Below are 13608 nucleotides of genomic sequence, written 5' to 3'. Positions count from 1 at the left end.
TAAAGAAATTCCACAGGTCTTTTGTGAAGGTCTGGAAGGCTCTAAGCGGTTCCCTCTGATAAACTATTTTGAGAATGACATAGAACTAATTCACTTTATAGTCTGTGACACACTACAGCCACCTCTATTGCCCCACTCCCAAGATAATTCAGTTTCTTCTGATTGATTTATTTGTAAGGCCTTTTCTGATCTTCAGCCAATTACTCATGTCTGTTCCATGGCCCTGGTTAAAGTTCAAGAGTGATTGCACTTTCTTCATCATCAGCCTCAGGCTATGGAATAGTTTGACCTTATCCATCAGGTCTGCTTCCACTATCAGCTAGGGATGTGTACGGGGATGTGTATCTGGTTAACTGATTGAGGTGCTAGTATTCAGATACTGAAATCATCATTCGGGTTCATGCCATAGGTTCACAAGAAGTCTGTGAGGAAATATGAAAAGAGAAGTCATGACTGGCATTAGTTTAATGCAGAAAGAAGCACTCTTGTGGTGTGTAAGTTATACTGTGGGTATGCATTGGGACTATAAAATGAAACTTTAATGCTCCTTTAATGCTTGCAGGAGCAGATATTATATGATATCAAGCGCATTAAATGTCTTCAACTACAATAGACACAAATATGGTATGATATCAAGTCCGTTTAAAGTCTTAAACTCGAATAGACACAAATAAGGTACCTCGGGTTAGTACCCTTTTCTTTCGTTACAAATGTAGGACTCAATGTTGTCTTCTGCTTCCCAGTACTCAAACCAGCCCGTCTGGAACCAACATGTCACTGAAATCATATTTTCCCCATTCTGGTATTTCATGTGAACATTAATCGAAGCTCTAGGTCTGCAGGATTTTTATGCATTTCACTGCCACCACATGATTGGCCAATCATTATGTTATTATAAAACATTCATTGACACCATCATCGATCCGAGATTTTCACACCATTTGGGGTGGGGGTTAATGGTGTCTTAGTGATTAACACGTTTGCCTCACACCTCAGGGGTTGGGAGTTCGAATCCCATTTACTCTGTGTTCTCAGAGCTTGCATGTTCTCCCCATGCTTCGAGGGTTTCCACCAGGTACTCCGGTTTCCTCCCCCAGGCCAAAGACATGTGTTGCAGGCTGATTGGCATTTCCAAACTTTCTGTAGTGTGTGAATGTGTCTGAGATGGGTTGGCACCATGTCCAGGGTCCAGGGTGTCCCCTACCTTGAGCCCCGAGTTCCCCTAGGATAGGCTCCGGTCTCCCTGCGACCCTGTGTAGGATAAGCGGTATGGAAAATGGATGGATGGATGGATGGATGGATGGATGGATGGATGGATGGATTTTCACTCCTGAACTCTGTGGCAGCCAGAACATTCACTAAATATGACTGTTAACTGATGCCAAAGTATGTGTTGTTACTGTAGTGCTACAGGCTGAAATATTGCGCTGACATTCAGTAAAGCTGACGAAGGCACTTTCAAACCAATCTTTATCTTTATATCATAGGCTGATGAGTCAGCATTAAAGTCTGTGGTATATAAATATGTGTTTAATGCCTGCTCTTGTATTGTATATTGCCCTACTGTTGTCTCTTTTCGAAAGTGTTCTATTTGAATTGTTATGGTGTATGATGTATAATATATAATGTATTATGATGTATCTCATATTTTTTTTATCTCTCTCACGCTCTCGCTCTCGCTCTCTCTCTCCTTCAGTGTGGGACAATAGATTATGGCTCCTACGTGAACCTAACCGAGAGGAACCTGCAAGATGCTCAGAAGTTCATCCTGATGCACGAAGTGGTTCAGCCCATCGTCCCTGTGCCCTACTTCATGGAGGATAATGTCCGTTTTTCTCATGTTGCTGTAGATGTTGTGCAGGGAAAAGATGCACTCTACCACATCATCTATTTGGCAACAGGTATGATCCTAAATCGCACCACACAAATCTGATTTGTACTGTATCCTAGATCTTATGCTGTACACTTCTACCTTTAACACCATTTTGTATATAATTAGTCTGGATACTAATAAACAAGTGCATGTAGTTGCAGAGTGCTAACCTCACTACTGACTTATTTCGCCGGGGTCGTATCCCTCTTTAATCGACATGCACATGTTAATTAAAGTCATTAGAAATGCTCTCCTGTTCATTAGAGATGTGAGAGATGATCTTGTTCATTAAAGATGCTCTTTCTTTTCACTAGTCATTAGAGATGCTCTTCCTGTTCGTTGATGACATTAAAGATCCTCTTCCTTCTCACAAAAGATGTTAGAGATGCTCTTTTCGTTCATTAGAGGCATTCAAGATGCTCTTCCTGTTCACTAGAGATATTTAAGATTTTCTTTAAGATGTTAGAGATTCTCTCCCAGTTTATTAAATACATAACAAATGCTTTTGCTATTTTTATTTTTTAGAGTTTTAGGAAGTGTTTTTCCTGTTCACTGAAGACGAATATCTGAAGAGCTGCTCTTCCTGTTTATTAGATAAATACCTGTTCACTAGATATATTAATGATGTTCTTCCTGTTCATTAGATACACTATGGCCGCATTTACACTACATGGTTAAACTGACCCAATTCCGATTTTTTCCTCCCATGTGGCACAGATCGGATACGAACGTGTAAGCAGGAAAAAAGCACACGGATTCCGGTATTCTCAGATCAGTTTCAGGCCTCATTCATTCATATGTGGAAATAAATCTGATATGAATCGGATACGTGCATTTGCGTCTGCCGTGTAAGTGGACAGATCGGATATTCCCCTGTCAGTGTGAGTCGTACGTCATAGGAAAAGCGATTGTGGCGAATGACGTCAACTCACGTGGACCCCGACCACACAACCCTCATGGTGCAATGGAGGGTGAAGGATCAACCTAATGGAGTCATGCCAAAGTTCTATATCTTTTGAGCCTTTGGGGCGAAAAGACAGTGCAGGAAAAAAATGCAGGGTTGTTACAGAAACAAAGCTGTGTTTCATTTCCATTCTACAAACAAATGGAAGGAATTTTAGGTGACAAGCCAAGCTGCTGACCGCCTGAGAAACTAGATAGTTCCAGTGAAGAGCGAGCCGGTGGCGACGGTGGCAAGGAGAAACTCCCTAAGATGTTAAGAGGAACAATCCTTGAGAGGAACCAGACTCAAAAGGGAACCCGTCCTCATCTGGGTAACAACGGATAGTGTAAAAGTAAAATAAAAGTTCATTATGGTTTAATATGAACTATGTTTGGCCTTAGAAGCAACCGTAGTCCCAGCAATCTGGAATTGGAGTAGATGAGAGCTCCATCCAGAGGTAGGGCATCCAATGCATCAGGCAGGTCCGGAGAGCAGAGAGGATCAGGATCTCTAGTATCTCCATAAAATCGTGTGTGGCTCGACAGAAGGAGAGAGGGAGAGAAGAGATTGTTAGGACTGCGCTTAGTATAATAGAAAGTCTACTCATGGTAGGCTTGAGTAAACAAATACGTTTTAAGCCTAGACTTAAACACTGAGACTGTGTCTGAGTCCCGAACACTAATTGGAAGACTGTTCCGTAACTGTGGGGCTCTATAAGAGAAAGCTCTTCCCCCTGCTGTAGCCTTCGCTATTTGAGGTACCGTCAGATAGCCTGCATCTTTTGATCTAATTAGGTGCGGTGGATCATAGAAAACCAAAAGGTCGCTTAGATACGCTGGCGCGAGACCGTTTAGTGCTTTATACGTTAATAATAGTATTTTATAATCAATGCGAGATTTCACTGGGAGCCAATGCAGTGTTGATAATATCGGTGTGATATGGTCGTATCTTCTGGTTCTAGTTAGGACTCTAGCATCTACATTCTGGACTAACTGGAGCTTATTTATATTCCTACTGGAACATCCAGACAGTAAGGCATTACAGTAATCTAGTCTAGAGGTGACGAAAGCATGAAGTAATATTTCTGCATCATGTAGTGACAATATACGTCTTATCTTAGAAATATTTCTGAGATGAAAGAAGGCTATCCTAGTAATATTATCTACATGAGCATCAAATGATAGGCTGGAGTCAATAATCACTCCAAGGTCTTTTACTTCTGCACATGACGAAACGGAAAGTCCATCCAGAGTTACTGTGTAATCAGAAAGATTACTTCTAGCTACCCGTGGTCCTAGTATAAGTACTTCTGTATTATCAGAATTAAGTAAGAGGAAGTTAATAAGCATCCAACGTCTAATGTCTTTTACACATTCCTCAACTTTATTAGGCTGCTGTCTGTCGTATGGCTTCGCTGAAACATACAGCTGTGCATCATCAGCATAACAGTGGAAGTTATTTCCATGTTTACGAATAATTTGACCCAGAGGTAGCATATATAAAGTAAAAAGTAGTGGGCCTAAAACAGAACCTTGCGGAACACCAAATTTAACCTTGGTATGCGTGGAGAAGTCGCCATTTACATCTACGAACTGATAACGTTCGGTCAGATAAGACCTGAGCCAGGAGAGGACTGTTCCCTTAATACCAACAACATTTTCTAATCTATCAAGGAGAATAGTATGATTTATAGTATCAAAAGCTGCACTAAGGTCAAGTAACACAAGCAGCGAGACACAACCCTGATCAGAGGCCAGTAGTAGGTCGTTTACTACTTTAACTAACGCTGTCTCTGTGCTCTGATGAGGTCTAAACCCCGACTGATACACTTCATGAATGTTGTTCATATGTAAGTACGAGCATAGATGCTGTGCTACAAGCGTTTCTTATAATATATCTCCAATATCTTGGAGAAAAAGGTGAGATTTATATAAGTCTGTACCTGGACAGTTGAGAGGGGTCAAGGTCAGGTTTTTTAAGGGGTTTAATAACTGCTAATTTAAATGATTTTGGTACAGGGCTAAGGGAATAATTGATTGTATTTAGAATCGGTTCAATTACTCCACGAAAAATCTGTTCAAAGAAACATGTACGTAAAGGATCGAGTATGCAATTGATGATTTCGCTGAAGAGATTAATGAAGCTAGTTCGGTCTCTCTAAGGGGAGTAAAACATTCTAAACATTGATCAGATATTGCTATATTATCATCTGCAGGGTTAGTTATAAGACTGCCTTGTTTTAATTTAATAGCCTGAATTTCACATCTGATATTTTTTAACTTTACCAATGAAAAAAATCATGAAATCTTCACTGCTATGTAATGATTGTGATTGTGTGCTTCTTTCTGTAGTGGTTTTATTCCTAGTTAATTTTGCTACCGTGTTGAATAGAAATCTCGGAATTGTTTTTGTTATCTCCTATCAAGGTGGAGTGATAGACTTTTCTAGCATCACTAAGAGATTTTCTGTAGTTCAGTAGGCTCTCCTTCCATGCTGTTTGAAATAATACCAATTTGGTTTGACTCCATTTACGTTCTAATTGTAAATGTCTAAATATCAATGGGAATATACTTCAAATATATTTTTCTCATATGAATTCATAGGGGTGCCAATAAAATTGTTGCAAACCTATATTTAACAAAGTTTTCTTGGGGATAAACCTGTGTTGTGTTTTCAATTGTTTGATATCAATGAGAGAAGAGCATTTTTGTGATTTTTTTTTTTTAATCAGACAACCAAAAGGTTAAATAATAAAGACAAATTATCATAGCCTTCTTTGCTCATATTTACCAAGTGTGCCAATATTTGTGGAGGGCCATGTTTGTTTAAGTTTTCCAAATCTGATTCTTCTAACCCATGAGGCTGAGAAATATCATAATTCCTGTACACTGGATCAATAATCACGTGTCTAATACGTGGAGTTTTTGTCCCATGCACCTGACCTGAGGCTAATTGCAGATAATACGTGTAAGGAAGAAATAGCATCAAATAAATCTCAGTGCCAAACACTCTTATTTCTGCATTAAGCTCACCTTCAATAGGCACCGAGGCTGGGTAATTTTGTGGGCAGATTTTGGTACCAAACCATGCTAAAGCTGTGTTCGACAGGGCTATCAAACAAATTGATGCTTCTCACAGGGTCTAAAAATCAATGGTCTCTACACTTACGATATATGTTCCATAAAAAATACCTTTAAAGCTCTATGAAGCTGAAAATAAGATCAAGAATAAATACTCCCGTGGATAATATCTGAGGTATTGAACTCAATAATCCATCCATTCTTCATGATAATGTGAGGCCATTGAATAAGCTCCAAGCACTTCCACACATATAAAAAGGTTAAAAAAAAATAGATGAATCATTGTGTGCGAAATTCTGAGAGGTGATTCTGCTGCTAATTCAGTCTTTTGTAGACTTCACAAAAGGCCATTTGCAAGAAGCTAATGGCTGTTTTGTGGATAATGCTTCCTCGCTGAACATCATGCACATTTTAACTGAACTCAGTTTTGAGAGTACCGGCTTTTGTGTGAAGAAAAGAAGGTTGTTTTCTATGACCTTATTTCATGAATGTCATAGCATTTTCCAAGTTGATTAGACATGCATATTTTGTTCTTCAGAGTCATTAGAGACACTCTTCCTATTCACTAAAGACAAAAGAGATGGTCTTACTGTTCACTGGGGTCATTTAAGATGTCTTTCCTGTTCACTAGAGTCATTGAATATGTCCTTCCTGTTCACTAGAGTCACTGAATATGTCTTTCCTGTTCACTAGAGTCATTGAATATGTCCTTCCTGTTCACTAGAGTCAGTGAATATGTCCTTCCTGTTCACCAGAGTCATTAAAGCTGTCTTTCCTGTTCACTAGAGTCAGTGAATATGTCCTTCCTGTTCACTAGAATCATTAAAGCTGTCTTTCCTGTTCACTAGAGTCATTAAATGTGTCCTTCCTGTTCACTAGAGTCATTAAGGATGCCCTTTCTTTTCTTTAGGGTCATTACACACTCTCCCTATTCATCAGAGTTGCCTTTCCTGAGAAAAATAAAAAAAAACTTATTATTGCTCAACTTGCTTGTTGGAAATTCGGAGAAGCTCTTCCTGTTTACTGGAGATGCTAGAGATGTTTTAACTGTTCACAAGAGATGTCCGAGATGTCCTTCCTGTTCATTCGGGTTACTCATCCTGTTTAACAGAGCTATTGGAGCTGCTCTTCTTATTTTTCTTGTCATTAGAGTTGCTTTTCCTGTTATCATTAAAGATGGTATTCCTGTTCACTAAAGGCATTCAAAATGCTCTTCCTGGTCATTGTAGAGTCATTGAAGATCCTCTTCTTGTTTATTAGTCAAATTAACAATGCTCTTATTATTGTTCAGTAGAAACATCAGAGATGATTTTCCTTTGGAGAAAATAGTGGTTCTTTCTACGAGATAATTCACGAGTCATTTGAGCCATGAGTAATCTTTCTGTTCACGTCATTTGAGCTGTTCACCAGTCAGTGGACTTGTTTTTCTTGTTCAGTAAGCACATTAAAGATGTTCTTCTTGAGACAACAAAAATGCTTTTTTCTGTTAACTAGAAACATTACAGATGCTCTTTGTTGCCTAGAAACATTCGAGTTGTCTTTACTGTTTAATAGTCTTTAGAGATGCTGTTCCTGTTCATTAGAGACATTAGAGTTCCTCTTCCTTTTCACTAGTCTTTAGATATCCTCTTAATGGGTGCATCATGATGTTTTAAAGATTGTATTAAAATGTTATTGCTCAATATTGTATATTTTATTTCTCGAATAAGTTAAATTCAGCTTAGTTCAATTAAATTACAGTCAAATTATGTTGACTGGAATAGCCAATATCGGTGTAGCCAAAGCATTTTATTGAAACTCATTCATTCAGTTTCTTTCTCTGTCTGTCTGTTTTTCTGTCTATACAGATTATGGCACCATTAAGAAGGTTCTCTCCCCACTTAACCGAACCACAGGTAGCTGTTTGCTGGATGAGATTGAGCTTTTTCCCTCCAGGTACAGAAAAAAAGCCTCAGTATTTGGTAGTGCATTTGATTAAATAAATTTTCCATCTACAAGTTTGAATAAATATAACATTTCCGCTACAGGAGGCGAGAGCCGATCCTGAGCCTACTCATCCTGCAGAGCCGCAGCGAGCTTTTTGTTGGGGTCAGAGATCAGGTTATCAAAATCCCGCTCATGCGCTGCAATTTCCATAAATCCAGAGAGTAAGTCTAGACATGCACTACTAGCACAAAATCCTGTGTGATTATTCTGATTATGTTTTTGCAGTGTTAATAATTGAGCAACTGGGCCTCAACAAGTAACTCGGCCAAAAGGAATGCAGTTCCTTTTAAATTGCTGTTGATGTGATATTGATATAAATATGTTATTAATGTTTTATTAATAATATTCATATACATACATTTACATTCATACCCATTCACATTAAAGAAATTCAATCCCTGATACAAATTTGCCTTAAAATGAGCTTATTTGGGATCTCGTGTGAGATTGTAGGTAGTATAATAACATGCAGTATTTTACAAAAATTCTGAATTTTAATAATGATCTTGTTTTAAAACAAAGTTATACGTAAGGGATAATCCACGGCTCGGTGTGTGTTACATGATTTTGATGCACGATGCGGAGGGAAAGAACCACCACATGACGCGGAGTGCATTAAAATCACATAACGCACATCTAGCAGTGGATTATCCCACTTATACCGTGGTCACTTGCCAGCATTGACAAGTTAAAAAATAATGGTTCATTTCCGTTAGTTATTCTATATTCTGGTTGTTAGAGCTGTGAAACCTTTATTGTTACTATTTTAGAAAAGTAATGAAATGTGCAATGTACCTCGCATCAAATCTCAATGTTCAGGGGCTCCAGTCGCACCTTTTGTGTGAAACTCCAATAAATCGAGCAGAAGACCTCATTTAGCAGCTTCAACACTTGACTCAGCAGGGGCTGTGAAAACATTCTACCCCGTACTGATAGTCAAGAGAATTTTATCATTTCAAAGTATCAGCTTTCAAAGTAATGCTTGTATCAAAGTTGGTCATATATCCAAAGAGAATTTTTGAGCAGGTTCATTAGATGATTAGATGAACACTCACATTCAACCAAAACCTCCAAAACACTACCGAAAATACATACGTATACACTCACGACCACTTTTTTAGGAACAGCAAACTGGCTTCGGTGCTCTGAGAACAGCCTCAAATCTTCGTGGTACGAATTCCACAAGGTGTCGGAGACATTCCTTTGTGAATCTGGCCGGAAATTTGTCAGCTGCACATTCAATATGCGAATCCTTTGTTCTACCACATCCGAAAAGAGCTCTATTCAATTCAGTTCTGGTCACTGGGAAGTTGAACTCAATGTTATGTTCATGGACATTTGAGACTGTGCTTTGTGACATGGTGCATTATTATGCTGGAAATAACCATTTTCAGATCTGTAAATTGTGGTTATAAAAGGAGGCGCAGTTAGCAACAATGCTCAAATGGCTTGTGGCATTCAAAAGATGCTTGACTGGTATTAAGGGACCCAATGTGTGGCCAAGAAGTCTTTCCTCACACCATTACACAACCAGCAGCAGGCTGAACTGTAGACACAAGGCAGTTTCGGTTCATGAATTCATGCTGTTGATGCCAAATTCTGAGCCTGCCATCAGCATGTAACAGTAGAAATTGAGATTCATCAGACAAGTCAATGTTTTTCCTAATATTTAGCTGTCCAGTTTCTCTAAGCGTTTGCCCAATGTAGCTTCAGATTCCTGTTTTTTTTTTTTTTTAATAGGAGTGCAGCCATATGTTTGTCAATTCTAAAAATGCAAAGAACAGACTTGCATTCTTGTGAAGACCGGTCTTGCCAGGCTACCTTGGAAGAACGAACTCAGAAAGACAGGAGGACATAGAATGCATCTTTGTGAGAATTGAGATGTGCTGCGATCTTCCTGTTGCACAATGGACCATCCCAGCACTTTTCTAGTAGTGAGACAGGACCACCGAACAGACAATAAATTCAACAATGCAACATTCATAAAATGACAAACATAGCATTACGTACATTATTATCATTAGTATTTACATTTTTTTTTTTTTTTTAAATTTAAATGTATTTTATATCATGTTCACTAAAAACTAAGCTAACGAGTTTACCTCAGGATGGAAGCTAGCGTAGTTTAATTAAAATACTTCTGAAGGATAAATTAGACTTTTCAACAACCTCATATATATCTCAATCAAAATCATATATCAAAAATCATTCATTTTAGACGCATGTTTAGATTATTTTTGGTAAAAAGACATTAAAACTTAGCTATAGGTCAGGTTTCCATCATCCGCCATTGTTTGCTGCAGTATCTTCTACGAGTTCAAGCGGGTTCGGTTCGCTAAAGTATGCATCCAATGCATCCTCAATATCAAGAACACATCCAGGTGATTTCATGTGTCCTCGGTGCTTGCTTTCTTGAGTATTGCAATTGAATTTAGGTGGCGGATGATGACAGAACGAGTATTATTTAAGTTTGAGACTGATATCCATTGATTAGATAGGTGAAAAATCTAAAGCTGAAATCTATCTGAATATCCTGTTCACATATCAGTTCGTAACGCACAGCAATTTAACACCGGACATTGACTCCATTAGTACTCTCCATGATTTATGTATTATTGTCCCTACTGCTCTGAGTTGAATAAAAGCACTCTGTTTGGACTCATATTAGTCAAGACTAGTGGGATCTTGCTGGAGAGACAAAATATGACATATTTAATATTAAATATAAACAGAAACCCAGAAAAATCTTTTCATTTTTATGTTTACAATTATCCACACTGCAGGGTAATAGAAAAGATATGAAAACTAGGACATTTGTTCAATTAAATCAAGGCTTTGATATGTTAAAGTGTTAAGAGTAGCCTTGATAATGCTTTGCAGACTTTTGGTGTCTCTCAGAAGCTTCATGAGAAGCCTGAATTGATTCTCCAATAGTCTTTTCAGTGAAGTGTTTCTAAACATTCGTACATCTCCACTGTACATCTACAGTCCTGCTTAAATATATGATTTTAACACTTCATGCATTTTCGTTTATTCATTCATTCATTCATCTTCAACAACCACTTTATCCTGGTCAGGGTTGTGGTGGCAACACTGGTCTTGAGGTGGGAACACTGCCTGAATGGAAGACACTCAAATTTGCACACTCATTCATATCAATAGGGGTAATATAGTGTCACTGTGCCAGCTACTGTTATGTTTTGTGAAGTGGGAGGAAACTGAAAAACCTGGAGGAAACCCACTGGTAGAAGTTCAGGATCAAACCAGGGACCCTGGAGCTTTGAGGTGCCACAGTGCCACTGTGCTACCCTTGCCTGTGCTTTTTAAAACATAAACAGGTGTAGTATTGCGCATATATATATATATATATATATATATATATATATATATATATATATATATATATATATATATATATATATATATTAGTATGTATGTATATGTATGTATTTGTTAATCAGGCTATCCATATTCTTTTAGCCTATGTCCTTAGTCAGCATTGAGCTCTCACCGTGTTTGACATTGTGCCTCCAGGCTCGGTTCCAAGTTTGTTTTTCTAATCTCCGCTGCTTAGAGGAGACATCAGTGCGTGTGTGTGTGTGTGTGTGTGTGTGTGTGTGTGTGTGTGTGTGCGTGTGCGCGTGTGTATTTGCTATCCTCTGTGTGCACACATAGCCAAGTGTGCATGACAATGAGAAATGCTGACCAAAGCTGACTTCATTCAGCTGTAGCTTAGTGATGAGACGGGTCAAATGCACTGTCTCGGACACACAGAACAAAATCCAACATGCTTGGCCTGAGTGAATAAGATTCCTGTAGCTTAGGACACACACACACACACACATACACACACACAAAACGAAAACAAACCTTTATGACTTTAAAATCCTTTGTCATAAATCTTATCAGGTTAACATGTTGGACATCTAGATAGCATTAGCAGTGCTAATTATGAACATTTTGAATATATAGCTCAATGACATCTTATCAGAATCCTGTTTGGTTTGTGATTGTGATTGCTGGCTAGTATTAGTAATAATTATAAAAATAAAAAAATTTGTTGTTGGTTTTTAAAAAAATATTTTTTTAAAATCCTGTCAGAAATGCATGTTAGACAGATTTCTGGTATTATCCGTGCCGGTTGTGAACATAAAACATAATAATCCTGTCAGAATGCCTGTCAGGTTTGATTGCTAGCTAGTGTTAGCAGAGAAGATTGTAAACTTTTTAAAGTGTGACTTAAAAATTCTTTCAGAATTCCTCTCAGGGTAGTTCATGATTGCTAGCTAGCATGAGTAGTGGATAATAACCATTTATAATTGTGATTTAAAATCCTTTCACAATGGCCGTCAGATTAGCTCATTATTGCTACCTTGTAGTAGTTCTGAATATTATACATTTTTAAAATGTATCGATTTATAAATATGAATTTAAAAATTCCTTTGGAAATCATGTCAGCTTACCTCATATGTAACTAGCCGGCTAACGGAACATACAAAGGTAGATATGAATGCATTATACCTTATACGTCATACCTTAAGGTCATTTTTGGCCTCAAAAACACATCCACATTTCCATTTTTGTGCTCAAAGACATGGTTGGTTTACAGGCTACAGTTCAGCACTGCTGAATCTGAAGAAATCTCATGTCTTCTTTCATTTTTATTGTGTTATATATCCAACAGCCTGTCTTTTACTGCTCAGAGTTCTTTACCCATCATTCCCAGACGTTGTTGTACTGACATTTCAGTCTCAGTTTCTCTGTGTGTGTGTGTGTGTGTGTGTGTGCATGTGTGTGTCTGTGTGTGTGTGGGTCCATAAGGAGTCCTCCTTTTCCTGTTTATCTCCTTCATCGGGTCGTTATGTGACAAACTTAAAATATTGACAGGAAGCTCATTCTGTGAAACCTGAGGGCTATCACTCCTGGTATTTTTAGCTACATGTTGAGCTGTATTTGTTGTCTGTCACTGCCCTTCCTCTCTTTTTCTCTATTATTTTCACACTTTCTATATTCATTTGTCTTCCGTACCTGCTCCCCCTCTTTCTGTTTTTTTTTTTTTCATCTCCTTCTCTGTGTACCCCTCCTCTCTCTCACTGTGTCATACCCTGTCTGCACGTCTCAATGTCTCTCTCCTCTTTTTCTCTACCTTCTCATCCAAATTTTTGCTCTATATCTATTTTTACTTCTCACCCTTTCCTGAACTTCCTCTCCCTTTCTCCCTTCTTTCTATCTGCGTGTCCCTTTCTTCTTTGTCTCTTGCGCCCCCCCCCTCCCCTATTCTCTCAATATCTTTCTAATTCTATTTCCTACTTGTTCGCAATCTGTCTACACAATCCTCCCCTTTCTCTCTTTCTCTCTTAGGGCTTGTGTTGGAGCGAGGGATCCATACTGTGGGTGGGATCTGGTGTTAAAGAAGTGCACCATGCTGGAGGAGAGTGTGAGCATGAGTCAGTGGGAGCAGAGCATCACTCAGTGTCCTGTGAGTACACACGCACATGCACACACACACACACACACACAAAAACGCACGCACGCACATACACCCCAGCCTGAGTTCAGGTTCAGTAGAAGTTCAGCCTGATCTGTACAGTGAAAGATGTGTGTGCTTCTTCACAAATCCATTATAATTCTTCCATCCTCAACCTCCCATCATCCTTCTATTCTCATCCTCATCCACTCATGCTTGTCCTTCTGTCCCCATCCTTTCATCCTCACCCACCTTATAC

The 13608-nt window shown here is 38.6% G+C and overlaps 1 protein-coding gene across 1 annotated transcript in view; it reads left to right on the top strand.

The window, feature by feature from the left end:
- The window catches only part of sema5a (sema domain, seven thrombospondin repeats (type 1 and type 1-like), transmembrane domain (TM) and short cytoplasmic domain, (semaphorin) 5A), a 231168-nt gene that overhangs the window by 139455 nt on the left and 78105 nt on the right, over positions 1-13608 (top strand). The window contains exons 10-13 of the mRNA XM_053674919.1: positions 1697-1901; positions 7744-7831; positions 7924-8043; positions 13244-13361. Coding sequence (XP_053530894.1) covers positions 1697-1901; positions 7744-7831; positions 7924-8043; positions 13244-13361 — 531 coding nt within the window. The remainder of the gene's footprint in view (positions 1-1696; positions 1902-7743; positions 7832-7923; positions 8044-13243; positions 13362-13608) is intronic.

This window comes from Ictalurus punctatus, chromosome 23 (genome assembly GCF_001660625.3).
Source record: "Ictalurus punctatus breed USDA103 chromosome 23, Coco_2.0, whole genome shotgun sequence".
Taxonomy (NCBI): Eukaryota; Metazoa; Chordata; class Actinopteri; order Siluriformes; family Ictaluridae; genus Ictalurus; species Ictalurus punctatus.
Note: the sequence above shows the minus strand (reverse complement) of the source record. Positions and strands in the feature narration are given on the sequence as shown.